The sequence below is a fragment of the Hibiscus syriacus genome, unplaced genomic scaffold, assembly GCF_006381635.1.
Source record: "Hibiscus syriacus cultivar Baekdansim isolate YM2019G1 unplaced genomic scaffold, ASM638163v2 tig00110931_pilon, whole genome shotgun sequence".
Classification (NCBI taxonomy): domain Eukaryota; kingdom Viridiplantae; phylum Streptophyta; class Magnoliopsida; order Malvales; family Malvaceae; genus Hibiscus; species Hibiscus syriacus.
In genome coordinates, this window is record NW_024062918.1 from 1,053,433 (window position 1) to 1,071,337 (window position 17,905).

A 17,905-nucleotide genomic window follows, 5' to 3' on the forward strand; every position below is an offset into this window, starting at 1 on the left:
GAGGTAATTAAACTATGCTTAAATGATTGTTATGGTTATTTATCTTTTAAAATTTTTAAAATAGTTATTAAATTTATCAACAGTTACAAAATAGTCATTATCAAGATGTTAAAAATGATTCATTAAATTTTATCAATATTTACAAAATGGTCATTATATTTATCGACCTTTACAGTTATTCTAATGTCACAATGATCATTCTATAATAGTTTAATAATTTTAATGCTCATTTTGTAAATTTTGAAAGTTTAATGACCAAAATAATTATTTGAGCATAGTTCAGTTACCTCTACTGTACTTTACCCTTATATTTTCAATGAACTAATTTTGGTTTAAATCCCTCTACTATGCCTCTAAATTTAAGATTGTCTCTATACTAATTTGATTCTTTATTTTTATAAGTTATTGATATGTCCAATTTGATAAGATCGTTAGTTGTTTCACTCAAAACTTTAAGCATTCATTTAATAATTTTTGAACATCATCGTCTAGATTTCATGTAGCCTTGGTTATGATAAAATAATAAGGAAAAAAATTAATGTCATTACTTTAACAGTCGCAACCAATGGTGTAATCAATTTGGATCCACTAAATGATTAACTATTAAAAAATTAAAGCACGTTAATTAAATCTTAAATAAAGTATAATTTAGGGACTAAAATAAAATTAGAGCCATTTAGTAGTGGCCCTTTGTAATTTCAATAATCATTCATGGGCGATCAAGAACTCTTGTCCACAAATATTTGGATAAAGTTAGAAATGATCATTAAAATATCTCAAAAATGACTTTTTTAGACATCAAACTTTTAAAAATTATAAATTAGAAGTTAATTAGATTTTAGATTTTGTTTGAAAATAAAGATGAGCCCCATAAAGTTCATTTTAAACCAACATGAAACTAGGACCTATAGGGAGAAAGTAGTACCCAAAATATTTAATAAAGAACATTAAGGTGGCCTTACATCGTTTGCAATATCCAGTGAACTGATCTCGAGATGAACTGAATCAAAAATAAAGAACAATTCAATCGAATGGCCTAACGGACTAAATTACGAATTTTATATATTTTTACTTTTTTTAAAAAAAATATTCTTAAAAACATTAGAAAAATATCAAAATAAAAAATTTAATTACAATTAAAGGATCAAATGATATATTATCCATCAATTTTAACATATCCCTTTAACAACAACTAACTATATAGTATTCATTTTGTAATAAAATCTAAAATTTAATGTCTATTTGGTAATATTTAAAAGTTTACTGCCCAAATCGATTATTATAGAATACTTTAGTGACCATTTTTCACTTTACCCTTTATATTTTAGCTCACCAGTTTTTCCCGCACCTCCATCATTCTAACACCACTTTTACCCTTTATTTCCGTTTTTCTCGAGAAAATAATAAATATTAATAACAATTATAAGAATCACGAACTCAGTGAACTAAAAGAGAAAATTTTGACGTCGTCGTCGCTGTTTTTCTGAAAAGCATCATGACGTCAGGTACGAGAATGCCGACGTGGAAGGAGAGGGAGAACAACAAGCGGAGAGAACGGCGGAGGCGAGCTATCGCGGCGAAGATCTTCGCCGGTCTACGGACATACGGTAACTACAAGCTCTCCAAGCACTGCGACAACAACGAGGTCTTGAAAGCTCTGTGCAACGAAGCCGGTTGGACCGTCGAAGAAGACGGCACCACTTACAAAAAGGTACACAAAATATCGATCTCATGATTTCTGATCAATCGGTTTTTTAATATCCAACGGTTGAGATTTGATCTAAAATCTGTGATTACGTGAGAAATCACAAAAGCGCTAAGGTCGTCGTAGATACATTTCGTCGATCGACGGTAGGATTTCCAGGAAGGGTAGTTTCGTCATTTCGTGAACGCCATCCATCTCCTAGATTGAAACTTTTTCACTTTGCTTTAGTGTAATACGTAAAAATTCTACTTGGAACAACTAAGGCTACTTTGGTAATTTCGACCCAAAGGTTAATTTACTTTTTTCCCTCTCAAAGTTCCCGGGATTATTGGCTTTGAGATGCTTTTCTAATCAGATGGGTTAAATTATGGTTTTGGTCCCTTTTATTATGCTCAAATTTGAGATTTCCCGGGATTTTGGCTTCGCAATGTTTTTTTAAAATGTTCGGTCAAAATTTGGTCTTGGTCCATCTACTATTTCAGTTTAGTAATTGAGTCATACATTATATATTTTTTCATAATTTAGTCATATATATCTATATTATATCTACTTTTGTAATGTCATTATTTAGTTAAATAATTAACACTATTTACTATTTTAGTTAGAACGCTATGCCAATTTTTCTCAAGTCAAAAACTCATTCCAACATTAAAAAAAAGCATATCAGTTAAAAGGTATTAACTATTTAGATTAATCAATATGTTATAAAATAGGAGATCAAAATATGTCGGAGTAAAGTATATGAATTAAATCTTACGTTTTGGTATAATAGAGGAACTGAATTATACTTCAACCAATCTGTTTTTGTGAAAGAAAATGAGAAAAGGGGGACAACAAATCCTTGGATTCCAGCTTTTATGATAAATTTTAAATACCTTTAGTTTTAATGCGCGTGGGGATAGGGTTTTGATTAAGTTTTATAAAAGAAACACGTTACTTTAAATTTAAGATGAAAAATCTTTGACTAGACTCGATCTACTTAATAATATAAACTTTTTATATATATTTAGGAATTAATCATTATAATATCACCTTTTCTATATATATATAAAATTATTTCTCTATTTTATTGAATAAAAATAATTTTTTATATTTATCTCTAGTTCAGTCGTATGTGAGTTTTTACCTTAAAATTTATATTGAATTTTAAATTTAATGAGATGTCTTAAAATTCAAATGGAAGGAATATTTTTTTTTTGATAATTTGATTTTATTACCCAAATAGCAGTGACATGCTACAAAATACAAAAATATATTTCTTGAATTAGATAGAATCAATGAAAAACGACTCGTCATCCCTAGTTGGACGGAGTAGCGTGTTAGGAAACCTAACATTATATTTATTAGTATATGCTTTGTGTAAACGCCGTTATCTTTGACATTAGATTTTCGGGTAATTGATATCAGTTAGTTAATGAGTTATGTTTAAATGATTTTTTTTAGTTATTTAATTTTTAATAAATATAAAATGATTATTAAATTGATCTAAATGTTACAAAATAATCAATATGATATTATAACAGTAATAAATTTAACAATCATTTTGTAATAGTTTGATAAATTTAATAAGTACTTTATAATTTTTGAGAATTTAACAATAAAATATATAATATGAATTTAGTTTAGTGACGTATATTATAGGTTATCCTATATTATTTTTCTCTTTTAATCAAAGTTTGTTTTGTCGGGTTGCAATGACTACGTTTGCCCCCATTATTGCATTTGGTCCATCAAATGTGTCCCCATATAAACCGAAATGTCTCATGTGATGCTTGGCAAAATGAGGACTGGTTGTTAGATTCTACTTATGCAAAATTCAATTTCTTGTTTCATAATTCACCAATGCCTTGTTTTAGAGGTGAACAAAACTCAATTTATTTGATTTAATTCAAATTTTATATTTTGACTTGATCGATGTTCACCCCTATCTTATTTTATCTTATCTTTTTTGTTTAATGCCTATTGGTCGAGGCATCTTCGAATTCAGGTAGTTGTGCATGGACGAAGTCAGAATATTTTTAGGGGTTAAAATGCAATTTTACTTTTGTATGACTAAACCTGCTCCTCCTGGCGTTGTCCTTGCTGTTGTGTTAGCTACTATGTGCATGAACGTACTTGTGTTGGATGTATATCTGTATCCGATATGAGTTTTTCTCGTTTCTGCAGGGATGCAAACCAGTGGATCGCATGGACATAGTGGGAGGTTCGGGATCGGTTAGTCCATGCTCATCGTATTACCTGAGTCCTTGTGCATCTTACAATCCGAGTCCTCGTTCGTCTTCCTTCCCGAGTCCGGCTTCATCGCATTACCGAGTCAATGGCAATAGCAATAGCAATGCTGATGCCAATTCCTTAATCCCATGGTTGAAAAACCTTTCATCGGGTTCATCTTCGGCTTCGTCTAAGCTTGCTCACCATCTCTACTTTGCTGGTGGGTCGATAAGTGCTCCGGTCACTCCACCATTGAGCTCCCCGACTTCCCGAACTCCTCGAACAAGAAATGATTGGGATGAAACGAAAGATGCCTCGGCACGGGCTAGGCAGTGGCATTGTTACCTTCCTTCATCAACTCCACCTAGTCCTAACCATCAGGCTTTTCTTGATCCAGGATGGCTTTCTAGTGGACCAACATCCCCTACCTTTAGCCTCGTCTCTCGAAACCCGTTTGGGTTTAAAGACGAGTCTTTATCGGCTGGAGGTTCACGAATGTGGACTCCCGGACAAAGTGGCACATGCTCACCAGCACTGCCAGCCAGTGTTGATCAAACATCGGACGTTCCAATGTCCGATGCGATTGCTGCCGAGTTCGCCTTTGGGAGTCACACGACAGGGTTAGTGAAACCTTGGGAGGGAGAAAAGATCCACGAAGAATGTGTAGCTGATGATCTTGAGCTTACACTCGGAAATTCAAATACTAGGTAATGTTTTCATTCCGAAATCTAAGATTCCGCGTTATGATCGGCAACATCATCGAGTTCGAAACCTCATCCCCTTCACCGTCATCTCTCCATTCGAGCTAAAGAGGAACATAAGATCAATTTACAAATAGCTCATGGCTGTGTATTTACCCCTTAAAGCTGCAGTCCGTTCACCCATTTCATGTGTTTGAAAGTGATTTAAAATTTCTCAGATTTCTCATTGTTTCTGACTTACAAATATGTTTTCTATGTACTCATGGCATGTTTTATATCATATTTACGTGTGTTTAAATTTACGGTTTTTTAATTTAAAAATATCTTAATAACGTTTTTAAAAAACCATTTAATTAAATTAAACATAATAATTTAAATGCCTATTTACATTTTTTAATAAATATATTTATAAGTATGTATATGAGATGTGTATATATCCATATATTAAAAAAAAAACAACTATAAATTTGAAATATATTATAAATTTGTATGATAATTACGATAATCAATATGGCATCAGTCTTAAAACGATATTAAATAATTTAAATTTTAGTTTAACTAAAATATTATATTTCAATCATTTTATTGCGTTTTGATTAATTATAAAAAATAACTATAAATTCAAAATAATATATCAAAATACATCAATATTATTATATATTAATATTAGGGGGGGAAAAAAGGAGCCGCACAATATGATCACGCTGTCCTGGACTTTTGTGAAGGCTGTATAATGTGTTTATCTATTACCACAGTCGCGCGTTTCAGCAAGTTAGCCTAATCTTTAACTTGGTTTTCAAAAAGGTAAAACTTTTATTTTGGCCCCTCTGCTGGTTAAAACTTCAAAACTCTGTGCCTATTATTTGGCATTATTCGATCTGCTATTTTTATAATATTGTTACTCTGTCCAAAACGTTAATACCGTTAAGACATCAACATTTTAATTAAAATAATTAATGATGTCAACTACTGAATTAACTAACCACCATGGACTAAATATCAAATTTAAGTATAGTAAAAGGACCATAACCATAATTAAACCTTTCAAAAACTATATGAACTTCGCTTTGAACTCACGGGAATTTTATAAGGTCAATGAGATGCTTAGGCAGTGAATTCCCGGACACAACACGATTACATTACATGCAACATTAACTTGGTACGAGAACACACAAAAAACATAAAACAATAGGAAAAAACGACACGAATATACAAATGTGTTGAATTTATACGATATCTGAATATCCTTCATCATATACATCATATTAACAAGCCAATCTTTCAATTTTCATTCAGGTTTCGACATCCGGGTCCGAATCCGGGTTCGAGTCCTGCCCTTTTGGTAGACCTAGAACCCCTATACAATAATCACCAATATCCAGATAAATTTTGATTCTCTTGTGGGTGATATTAAAATAGCTGATTTGGGGGTAAGAATGAAGAAGGATTCTATTTCTTCCTCGTGTTGGACTGCTCCTCCCTTGGGTTACGTTAAATTAAATGTTGATGGTGCGATGTCTAAGGAGTGGGATAAAGGAGGCATTGGTGGATTATTAAGGGATGCTCAAGGGTTGCAACAGGGTTTGTTTTCCGAAAGGATTGGGGGGGTCTTCCTATTCTTTCAGAGTTATTAGCTATAAAAAGAGGGCTGATGTATATTGAGGAGAAATCTTTGGTTTCATTTCCAAGGGTCATATTGGAATCAGATTCCCTTAATGCACTGAAATGGATTAAAAATCGTTGGTGAAAGACATTGCTGCATTAGTAGAGAGTAGAGGGGTAATTGTTAGGCATATTTTGAGATCTGCTAATTGTGAAACAGATAAACTAGCTAAAGAAGGAATAGGATGAATATTAGATTATTAGCTAGGTTGCACAATTATTGAGCTGGCTTTTATGTTCTGTGCTTGGTTTTTAAGTTTTATGTTGTAACAGAACTTCTGGATGGATATGTATTATTCTGGTATTAATGAATTTTTAGGCACTCTTTTCCTCCTTCCTATGCCCTTCATGTTATTGTTGTAACATGGAGGTCAAGAAGGGAGTTTTTAACGAGACCTATCCAATTTCTATCAAAAAAAAAAAATCACCAATATCAACTTTTACACAGGCAAAGAATCATATAGTATGGGAGATTAGAATATATGATTTACAGAGAATGTACACAAGATATATTAAGATTCATGCTCCATTGGATCTTTTTCATACTGAATATCGAAGCAATTAGTTTGATTTCCAACTTCGGGCGCTCAACCTAGTGTGCTATATAGATCGGAAAGCGCTCGATAGAGAGTGGCGGCGGCTGGTGGTCGAGGAATGGACCCGAGAAGTATATCTGATGCAGTCATCGACTGGCTGCCATAGAATCGGGAATTCTCCCGTACCCGAGTGGTGACAACACTTCCTTCAAGTGAACATCCAACAAAAGCACCTGCATAATTCAAACATGAATCAAATTAACTGACTGATCTCCAACTTTAAACAAACCTATGAAATTTCATCAGCAATACTTAATTTGGCATGATTACAAGTGTATGAGTCGATGGCTTTATTGTCATGTAGCCATCAGACAACGCTACGAAGATATTCAACATGATACTATCAGACCCTAAAACATCACTAAGATATGCAACCGAACTGAAATTGATTATGGTCGAGAGAGACAGAAAACCTAAGATGGGATGAGTTGATACCTTTACTACAGCTATATGAATAACAAGCAGCATAACCACCATCACCGGCTCGTACATCGGCTTCCACAGTCCGTCCAACAATACCAACAGCAGCACTTAAACCGGCTCCAACAGAAAGATGTGCATTGCCACCAAAAGTCTTAACAGCGTCGTTTGTTCTCAAGATTATAATAAAATCTGTCAGTTCTCCCCCGGCCTGCAGATGTATTAAAATGGTTAGGAAAAAAGTGAAAGAAAATTTAATTTCACATGATTGGCCCATTGCATCTACTGTCAACAAATTCCGATTGAGGTCCCCAGTCCATAATATCGACTATGCCCACATGTCATATTTAAACAACGAAAATCATTTTTGGAAAAAAAACAAACAAAAATGATTTTGTTCCATCACCATAATCTAGGAAGAGTAGCAGCCAGGAATTTGAATAGAGTGAACAAATGATCGAATGTTACCATTTGCAGTTTCTTAGGTATGAATATCCAATAGGAAAACTTTAGCATACGTGTCGATAGAGAACAAAGATTCATGTATTCACCTGAGCTCCCCATCCCACACCAAATGAGGAAATGGCAGAAGGTGGAGACCATGAGCCATCCTCTCTACGAGCAATCACAAGTCCCGTACCAATATTATATGTCACCATGACACCAACTTTCATAACAGAGATTATGGCAAGGCCTTTTGCTTCTCGGAGGATGGAGTCTGGAATCGATTTCTCAGGTTTCAAAGAACCAACCTGGCCGGTGAAAAAGAAAACAGTGAGAATTCTGAAGAAAAAGTTTAGTTTCAATGAGAACTTCAAGTACTAAAATGAAAAATCATCAAGCAAAAGCAACTAGCAGAATAGCAGGCCCTTCATATTCGCAGGAAGTTGCAATTTTATGCAAAACAATAAGAACTGTTTTACTGGTTAACATGTAATCAATGACAAGTAAACCTAAAAGCTTGATCCTTACCTTAGTAATATAACCTCGAATTGCATTTGTTGCCTTATAAATCTCATGTTCCATGGACTGTCCCCAGGGAAAATTAAGCCAAGATCTCAAAGTACTCAGATCAGTCAGGTCATGAGTTGGCAGCTGAGCAGCGTTACTAACTTGGTCCATCAAGTATGGCTGGACAGACTCAAGCCGTACACAGCATACATCACAGACACGTTGTGGATCCGTTACACGATACTTTTGGGGCATTAAACTCCTTCCTTTAGAACACTCACCACAAAATATTCCTCCACAAAACCTGCAATGGTGTCTCGAACACATGATCGGGTGAAACCTCACACCACACAACATACAAGCTGAAGCAGCACTGTCAGCCAACCACTTTGGGGGTTCTGCTTCTAGAATTTCCTTCACGTTACCCATATTTGCCTCGTTTAGAGTCTGGGCCATCTCTTGCCAAGCTTGCTCAAGCAAATGACTTGATATCCACGAAACTCCACATCGCTGAATATCACCAGAAGTTAACGCATTCACTTTCCCACGGGCAGCAAGTATCATCTCAACTATCACATCCCACATGGTCAATTCCTTCTCTTCACCAAGGAACTCACCCCATCCCATGTCGCCTTCAGGGAAATAACCTCCATTGGAAGAAAAACCTTTGGCCCATAGTTCGTGATCGCTTTCAAGCATTGGTGGAACAGAGACCGGTATCCAAACCCCAGTGTCCTCAGCAAGAGGGGAGTCATAAAAGAAGTATTTTCCAGTCTTTTGAAGGTCAGTTTTCGGTTCTTTAACTTCTTTTTCTGTATCATCCAACTCCTGCATACTTTTAGTTGACATTGATAATCCATTATCATATTCTCTAGAACCATTAATTCCTTGACCCTCAACAGTAGCATCCTAGAATTAAAATGAATTGGAATAAGAAAATAATCATCAAATAATATAAAATAATTATATTCGACGCACTTACCGTTTTTCAAAATAATTAAAACTAAATTCAACTTTATTTATAAAATTACACACAACAATACATCAAATATTAATACAATATAATAACACCCAGCTCAGAAAAATCCCCAAAATTTTGAATTCAAAGGGTAAAAAACATTTTTTTAATTCCCGAGCTTGAATTTTGCAATAAAGGTAGACCCATACTTAAAAAGATCAAAGGGTATCGGGAAGACCAAATTGAAATTAAAAACCCTAATTTTCTGAATTCGATGATTATATGATTAATTCGATAAATGGAAACAATTTCAAAGACTTACCGGGATAGAATTGGGGTTCCGATTGCCGGCGGCATCCTCGTTTAGGGAGAGAGAAGAAACCCTAGAATCAAAGCCGGAATTTTGATTGGAGCCCTCCATAAAGTGATCGACCTGAAATTAAATTCTTTAGCAAAAAAAAGGGTATAAATAAATGTTACTAATTACTGAGAAAAAATAGAAATTTTTAAGGATTTGAGCTGATTTAAAAGAGGAATTTTTATAGAAAAATGTTTTTGAATTGAAATCAATTTCATCAAAATCATCAATCATTGAAGGATGAGATGAAAATTGCCTTTAAAAACTTGGAGAGTCCTTTTTGACGTTTACGTCTTCAGACGGCACATATAGGAGTTTTGCATCAAATACACGAAATATATAAATATGGAGTAAAATACATCACAGGTCACTTAACTATTGATAAGTTTATAAATAATTCACTAAATTTTAAAATTTATAAATAAATTATTCAATTAATCGATCGTAAACAAACCGATGTCTCTATCATTAAAAGTGAAATCAAAATTTTAATCAGAATTGAATGACATAATAATTACAATTAATAAATAAATTAGTTAAGCGACTCTTTTATAAGTTTTTGGAATTTAATAATCTATTTATAATTTTAATAAATAAATGAATGGTATGTAATAAATTTTACTCATAAGTACTTTTAATTAATATTATATATAATAGGGAGAAAATTTAATATCTTTTATATGTTTGAGATGATTAAAAAATATTATTTGTTTAAAATATTTTTAATTAATTGATAAAATATATACACTCTATAAATATAATTGTTTAAACTCAAAATTAATAAAAAAATAACTCTCTTTTATCGATATAATTTATATTAATTTGTGATCTGTATTTATAAATTTATAATTTTTCTTTAAGTTAATTATAATATAATTGGTATATGACCTTGATTTAATGGTATGATTGATATTGTGAGAATTTTAAGATTATAAATTTAGATTGAGTGTAAATCATATTTAGATTTTTTAAATTTATTTTTCGATTTAAATTTTGTTGTATGTAAGTTTTGTTCATATTTATTTTGATTTATATTTTAATATATATCGATTATAAATAAGATTTTACATCATAAATAATTAATTTTATTAAATTTATAAAGATAAAATCATGTTGGAATGGGCCAAATTTTGTTAAAGATATAATTGAGTTGACTTTAGTATATAGAGTGAAAATTTTTCCATTTCACTTAATATAATAATATAATTATCTCTTGTATATTTAAAAATAATTATAATAATATTTTTCTTTCTATATTTTCTAATTAGATCTTTATTTTATTTTAAAAAATAAAATGCTCAAATTAAATTTAAATAGAGATGTTCAATCCTAACCCCACAAAGGACAAGAAGATAAAAAGAAGCAAACTCAAGTCCTAAATTAATAAAAAGTAAAAAAAAAACAAATTTTTTCTTTTAAGACTTTTAACACACAGAAAAAAGATGAAAAAGGCAGCCAATTTGTTGAATGTCTCCATGGAAACCACATCCAGCTCTAAGCTTTCCATCTTCTTCCCAGTTATCTTCCTTTTATTACTATCAACAGCAGCAGCAGCAACTGATAATAGCTTCATCGGCAAAGACCCTTTGATTCCTTCATGGCGCCGTACTTCGTTAGTTCTGCAAAGGAACAACAACAAGAACCAGATCCCAAGCTGTAGCGAAATGTCCTCCAGATCTCAGTGTTTGCAGAACCCAGTGTGTCGTTGGTGTCGAAGTGAAGCTTTAGACGACATGTGCTTCAAGAAGGCCGAAGCTCGGCGCTTGCCCCAACAAGTTTTTCTTTGTAATTGATTGAACTCATAGTTTGTTTGTGAATGAATTTGAGTTGATCTGATCAATTTGAATCTGATTTATAATCTAGGTTCTTGTTACTTTTTGTTCTTTTTTTGATTTTTCCACTGTTTGATTTGCTGATCTATGTAGATTAGTTGAGAATTGAATTGAAATTTGATGAATTTAGCTTTTTCTACGAGTTATCTTAGATATGTTTCTTGTATGTTCAACAATGGTGTTTATTAGATCTATGTTAGCTTAGGCTGTGTAATTGTGTAACAATTTAGCCTCTTTAGGGCATTCTGTAAATCTTTTCTTTTGCTATGTTACTCGAACTTGAATCGGACTGTCCGATTCCGGCATGTATCGAAGTCGGACATAAGTATGTTCATTTTTTCTATGTATTTGGAAGGGTCTTAGAAAATCAAAGGACGAAATCAGGATTAAACCATACTAGGCACCAGTCTCTCTCATGCCCTTAATAGTTAATAGTCGAAGGTTGGTGCAGATAGTAATCGAAAATTTTAAATCTTCACATAATTTAAGTATTTTCTATTGATAATATGTTTTCATTCTCTTAAATTTTTGTAAGTTTATCCTCGTATAATCATATTCATGTTCAATATATGTCGAATATGCGTGTTCAAAGAAAAATAAAGAGTCCGAACAACATGCATATCTCGAATTTGCTTCTATATTACTCGGACTCCGCTTCTCTGTTATTCGGATTCGATTTTGACTGTCGGATACGGGTATGCGACGAATGATTCAGGTATATTAATTTCTTCTATGTATTTGGGAGGGGCTTGGATGGTTATATCTTCATGTTTATGTATGAAATTACATAGGTATTATATCTGTCGTAATTTTCTTCTCAAAAAAAGAGTTAAAAAATGAAAATAACTGCGGTATGGTGCTCAGAGCAAAATTTATTGTACGTAATCGTTTGACGATTAAGTTGGAGTTAATCTCGAGTCTCCAGAAGCTTATGTGATCTTGCTTTTGTTTCAAAATGAATATGGTCAAGGGTGAAAATGTGAATCAAATGCGTGGTCGGACCAATAAAATATAGTTTTTTTGTTATTCGAATATTACATTTCATTGATCCACCAAAACAAGCGCATATGAAGAAGTGAAGATACTCTTCAAATATTACATTTCATTGAGATATTGTACAATAAATTCAATCAGACCGGATTCTGTTTTGTTCATCTTCGTTCTTTACAAGAGGCTTTCTTTTTCACAGTGGAAGCTTCGCTTCTAAGAACCCTTTTTAAGGCCTAAAGTAAATCTTTCTTTGTGCATCATCCTTGATAATATTGTGAAGGACATTAGGGAAATCAATCGGCCACAACACTACTTCATCTTCGTCTATACGCTTCCTTGAAAGATAATCTGCTGCTTTATTAGCTTCGCGCCAGGTATGTGTCACGCGGTAGTCTTCAAACATAGTTAGCAGATTCCAAATTTCTCCCAAGTACCTATCAATCTTCGGATCATATGATTGCTCTCGGTTAAGGGTTTTAACAACACTTAGTGAATCGGATTCAATCCAAATTACACTAACTCCTAAATCTAAAGCAAGCATAATACCTCTCCATACGGCCAACAGTTCAACCAAGAAAATATTATCCTGGAAAGATCTTGTGACGAAACCACACAATGGCTTACCCTGGTGGTCTCGAAGTAAACCACCAAAACCTGAATATCCCCGAACTATTGATCCATCAGTATTTAATTTTATACACCCTGATTCTGGCTTCTTCCATATACACCATTTAATTGGTGGTGTGATAGGAGAAACACAGTTGGACGTTGCATGTGGTTCTCCAGCCTTGGAATTACACTTGCATAGGGTAGAGTTCGAAGCCCGTAAAACCCCTGAATTATTGGAACTTGAAATCGATTTCTTTAAAACCCTTTTGTCAAATCCAAGATCACTATTATTACGGTAGTTGCTGGTGGAATTTGAAACTAAAACAAAATGATCTTCGGTTGGAAATGAATAAAAATCTTCGAAGTTGTTGTAATGGTAAAATATCATAGCCATGTATATGAGTTTTGTGTTATACTCGAAAAGATGGATGTGGATTATTATGTGAATGATGAAAATAGGTTTCTGGTTTTAATTTATAGAAGAGAAAACGTGAAATATGAAAAACTAAAATCCTAGTTCGATTAGAATAGTGTCACTAAAAGATGAATAATAAATAAATATAATTAAATTCTAATATTTTATTTAATTGGATAATCTATTTTTTAATGTTTTAGATTGAATTTACGTGTGAGTTTTTTTTTATCATTATTTACGCCGCACGCACGCATGCATGCTCGTATTCGGCATTAATTACCTTAGTTGGGTTTTTGACTAATTACGGAAGGCATCGGAGAAGAAATTATCGAATCCCAAGAGGGAAATCAAAGTTGAGAAGCTGGTCCTCAACATCTCCGTCGGTGAAAGCGGTGATGGTCTCACCGTGCAGCCAAGGTACCCTGAACACATCCATTCTCAAATCTCCAAATCATTTTACTTCAATATTAGCTTTTGCTTTCGTTTAGGTCTTGGAACAACTCAGTGGTCAAACCCCAGTTTTCTCCAAGGGTATAAATTCTCAAACCATTTCTTTGTTTTTTGGGTAAATATATACTCTCAGTCCTTATACTTCAGTCAAGGTTGAGATTTTGTCTGTCCTTAAAAAAATGTAAAAGAACAAAAATTAAATCTTCACAAGTTTTTTATTTAAAATGATAATTTAAGTAAACTAAATAAATATTTGTAATCCTAGTTTTCTTTCTTTTTCTTGTGACGTTGTTAGTTTTTTTTCTTCTTCTTCATCTTTGTAATCGACTGCGGTACCGACCTTAGTGTTGATTGTCGATATTTAATTGTTTTTTCTTTATTTTATTAGACCTTATCTTTATTTTTTTTCTTGTTTTTAATTTTTAATATTTCTTTATTTTATTAGACCTTATCTTTATTTTTTTTCTTGTTTTTAATTTTTAATAACTATACATTTATGATATATTTTTTTCTGTCTTCATGACACATTTCTTCTGCCTTTTGGCACATTTTAGGTCGTTTGACCTATTTTCGTTTATCCCTTTTATTATGATTGGATTTGACATTGTCATGATTGATTAAGATGACGTTCTTTTGTTATCGTGTTGATCTTCCCTAGTTTGGACCCTCTAATTATATTTGGATACATCATTTGAGTTCGTGGATAATTTTCTCTCACTCGATTCTGATTTGTGGTTTGAGTTCGTGGATAATTTTCTCACGTCACTCGATTCTGATTTGTGGTTGTCGGGTGATCTTTCAATAGTTTGATCATCTTTTATGGTTTGTTTGCCAAAGCGGTCATGAATGTTCGTATCTACCTTTTATTCAAATTTATTTGGTTAGTTTTTTTAATCTTTTCCTTATATAATCCTTGTGATCTTAAGTTGTTAGTTTATTATGTTAATGGTTATAAGAAAATATTTGTGTTTTAGTTTCCTATTATAATTGTAAACTTTTATTGTAATTTGAATATTTTTTAGTTTTAATAAAATTAACGACTTTAATCTTATCAACCCAATTTTTTATAAAAAAAAGTTATAATCACAACACAATTATTAAAATGTATCAAAATTTTGAACATGAAATACGTGCATATTAAATACAATCACCCATTAATTACACTTAAATGGCATGGCACTTTTGTTTATGAATATTTTTCAAAAAAAAAAACTGACATCTTAAAAATATTTAAAAATGAATTTTTATTTTAAACTACAATGTTTTCAATTCCAATTTTAGGCTATTATTCATTTAATATTAAACAACCCCCCAAAAAACATCAAGGTTAAACATCAACCAGGAGTTTGGGTATTCTTTAATTATAAAATTAAATTATATTTTCTTCTGAAAAATAAATTTTCCACCGCCATACATAAAATAATAACTCGATATTATCTATAATAATATAATTAAATTTAATTATAAATTATTATTATTTTTATTAAATTAAGTATTTAATCCAAACTTTATCTAAATACAAGTCTAACCATCATACTAGACTAGTCTTTTATTACTGTTAACAGAAAAGAATTTATCATGTGAATAAACAAATCTAGAAACTACTTTTCAACCTTAATTAAGATTAGATAAGATTAAGACTAAAAAAAAAAAGAACATGTTTTACCTTTGAACAGCTAGTTGAGAATATCACATGATCAATTTCATGTTTCCCAGGTGTTTCATAGAATACGGCCTTGAAAAATCTAATTCAGATAAGAGTAGTGTTCATATTAAAACAAAGGCGCGTGATTCCTGTGCCTGCCATGATCAGTTTGAAGATTAGTAAAACTCGTACTCCATTCGGATTATCCGATCAAACTTGAAGTTATGTTCAGTATTTTCTCTCTTACCCTTCTTTTTTATATCTCTCAGGCTGCACCTTAAATTGGCATGATTTTGTCAGTTTCATTTCCACGACTATTCCTAGTTTGTTAAAGAATATAAAGCAATCTTTGCTCTCGATTTCGATCCGAATATCTGATAAAAGTTAGCGATCATGGCTGAAATCTCGGAGTCTCGGAGTAATGGAAATCATGTTGTCTTGAATGTTAATGGTGAAGCCAATGATCATAGTCCTCCATCATCCTCCAAAACCAAAGAATCTCACAACTGTTTCTCTGTGCCATTCATGCAAAAGGTCACCATATATATGTCTATTAATGTCACGAACCAGCTCGAGTTGTCCGCTTTGTGTACTCACAAGTCTCTCAAGGTTTTGTCATCTTCAGGTGTGCACCTATGGGACTTGTGAGTACACAAAGAAGATAATTCCGGTTCTTCTCGCGACATGATTGCTGGATTTTTTTATGGTTTCAAGAGAGTGATTTGTTTGATTTTGTTTTGTAATTTGCAGCTGTTAGCTGAGGTGTTAGGCACATATTTTCTGATATTTGCCGGCTGTGCAGCAGTGGTGGTGAATACCAACAATGACAATGAGATTTCACATCCGGGGATCGCCTTGGTGTGGGGATTAGCCGTGATCGTCTTGTTTTACTCATTGGCTCACGTCTCCGGTGCCCATTTTAACCCTGCAATCACCATTGCTTTTGCTACCTGCAAAAGATTTCCTCATGAAAAGGCAAGTGTTTAAATCAAATTTTAAGAACCTGTGAGGGTTTAGAAGAACGAGTTTCCAATGGTCGATTTGCTTTGCTTTGTTTATGTAGGTGCCAGTTTACATATTGGCTCAAGTTGTTGGATCGACACTGGCGGCTGGGACCCTGCGGTTACTTTTTAGCGGACCGCATGATGTCTTCGCCGGAACGTCGCCGCAAGGGTCGGATTTGCAGGCATTCGTGATCGAGTTCATCATCACTTTCTACCTTATGTTCATTATATCCGGTGCTACCACGGATAACAGGGCTGTAAGTTTTACCTTTTCACCTCCTCCTCTTTCCCTCCAAAAGAAGTCATAGAAAAATAGATACAAATGTCGAGATTCGAAATCAAACCGAATAAAGGACTCGGGTTTTTGTCACATGAACCGACCGAATTACACCCGATTTCACCATATCACTTCTTCCATTGTAAGCCTAAGCCAACGGTTCTCATTGGCATTTGATAGCAACCGGGATTTATAATAGCTTTGATTTATATTCGTATAAAATTACTATAAAAGTCACTATACTATATATCGGATTATATTTTGATCCCTCTGACTTAGTTTCATTCCCGTTTGTTTATGAAGATTGGAGAACTTGCAGGACTTGCCGTTGGCTCTACCGTGCTGCTTAATGTGTTGATTGCTGGGTATGAGCTTTTCTCTCTAACCTACTTTAGTATTCTCTCTCTCTCTATATATATATATATACCGTATATTTAATGTATATATATGTATTCGATGCGACTTAACTTCTCCCATTATTTAATCTTGGTTTCATCCCTGTAAAAAACCAAGCATGTTTGTCATTGCCATCGTTGTTCTTTTCCTGACATCTTTGTGCTGATATATTATGATCCTGTTTCGGCAGGCCGATAACAGGAGCATCGATGAATCCGGCACGGAGCTTGGGACCGGCAATTGTGTCAAACCATTACAAAGGAATATGGATATATCTTACGTCGCCGATCATTGGAGCAGTGTCGGGTGCTTGGGTTTATAACTTGGTTAGATAAACTGATAAGCCATTGCTGGAGATTATTAAAGGGCCTCTTTCCTAAAAAATTCATGTAATTATTGTTAAAAAAACCCTATTATTTAAAAAATTACTTGTTAGTCCATATAAGATGTTAGATTATTTAAGTAAAGGCGTAAATTCAAATAATAACATTATGAATGGAATAAATTAGGTTGAGAGGATAGGTTCTACAACGAGTATTTTTAGTATTCGATTTGAATTTATTGATAAAAATACTTGTTATTTATTTATTTTGTGTAAATGAACGTGTGGTTACCTTTATTGCTTGATTTTATGTAAATATAATTTAGGGTAAACCATTGAAATGATCGTTTACCTTTTATATTTGTATACTTTTGCTCACAAAACTCAAAAAACAAAGTTAAGT

General features: G+C 32.9%; 4 protein-coding genes across 6 annotated transcripts in view; 2 read left to right on the forward strand and 2 right to left on the reverse strand.

The window, feature by feature from the left end:
- LOC120146798 (BES1/BZR1 homolog protein 4-like) overlaps window positions 1-4,845 on the forward strand; it is a 34,571-nt gene extending 29,726 nt beyond the window's left edge. The window contains exons 3-4 of one of the 2 annotated variants that reach the window (XM_039160293.1): window positions 1,451-1,711; window positions 3,872-4,845. In XM_039160293.1, coding sequence (XP_039016224.1) covers window positions 1,496-1,711; window positions 3,872-4,627 — 972 coding nt within the window. In that variant the 5' untranslated portion in view covers window positions 1,451-1,495 and the 3' untranslated portion in view covers window positions 4,628-4,845. The remainder of the gene's footprint in view (window positions 1-1,450; window positions 1,712-3,871) is intronic. The other variant, XM_039160292.1, reaches the window with a different exon arrangement.
- Window positions 4,846-6,712: 1,867 nt separating this feature from the next.
- On the reverse strand, window positions 6,713-9,882 carry LOC120146773. Of its 2 annotated transcripts, XM_039160273.1 has the most exons (6): window positions 9,819-9,882; window positions 9,527-9,637; window positions 8,268-9,155; window positions 7,847-8,047; window positions 7,311-7,506; window positions 6,713-7,048 (listed from the first exon to the last, which is right to left on the reverse strand). In XM_039160273.1, exons 2-6 carry the CDS (start codon window positions 9,623-9,625, stop codon window positions 6,867-6,869), a joined length of 1,566 nt encoding a protein of 521 aa, XP_039016204.1. In that variant the 5' UTR covers window positions 9,626-9,637; window positions 9,819-9,882; the 3' UTR covers window positions 6,713-6,866. The 2 variants fall into 2 exon arrangements, with proteins under 2 accessions (XP_039016204.1, XP_039016203.1); XM_039160272.1 differs by lacking the exon at window positions 9,819-9,882 and having other exon boundaries at window positions 9,527-9,705.
- A 2,728-nt stretch (window positions 9,883-12,610) lies between these two features.
- Window positions 12,611-13,387, reverse strand: LOC120146866. The gene has a single exon (XM_039160347.1). It carries the CDS (start codon window positions 13,385-13,387, stop codon window positions 12,611-12,613), a length of 777 nt encoding a protein of 258 aa, XP_039016278.1.
- A 2,469-nt stretch (window positions 13,388-15,856) lies between these two features.
- LOC120146775 (aquaporin NIP1-2-like) lies at window positions 15,857-17,594 on the forward strand. Its single transcript, XM_039160275.1, has 5 exons — window positions 15,857-16,037; window positions 16,254-16,478; window positions 16,567-16,764; window positions 17,088-17,149; window positions 17,371-17,594. Exons 1-5 carry the CDS (start codon window positions 15,897-15,899, stop codon window positions 17,513-17,515), a joined length of 771 nt encoding a protein of 256 aa, XP_039016206.1. The 5' UTR covers window positions 15,857-15,896; the 3' UTR covers window positions 17,516-17,594.
- Window positions 17,595-17,905: the final 311 nt, after the last annotated feature.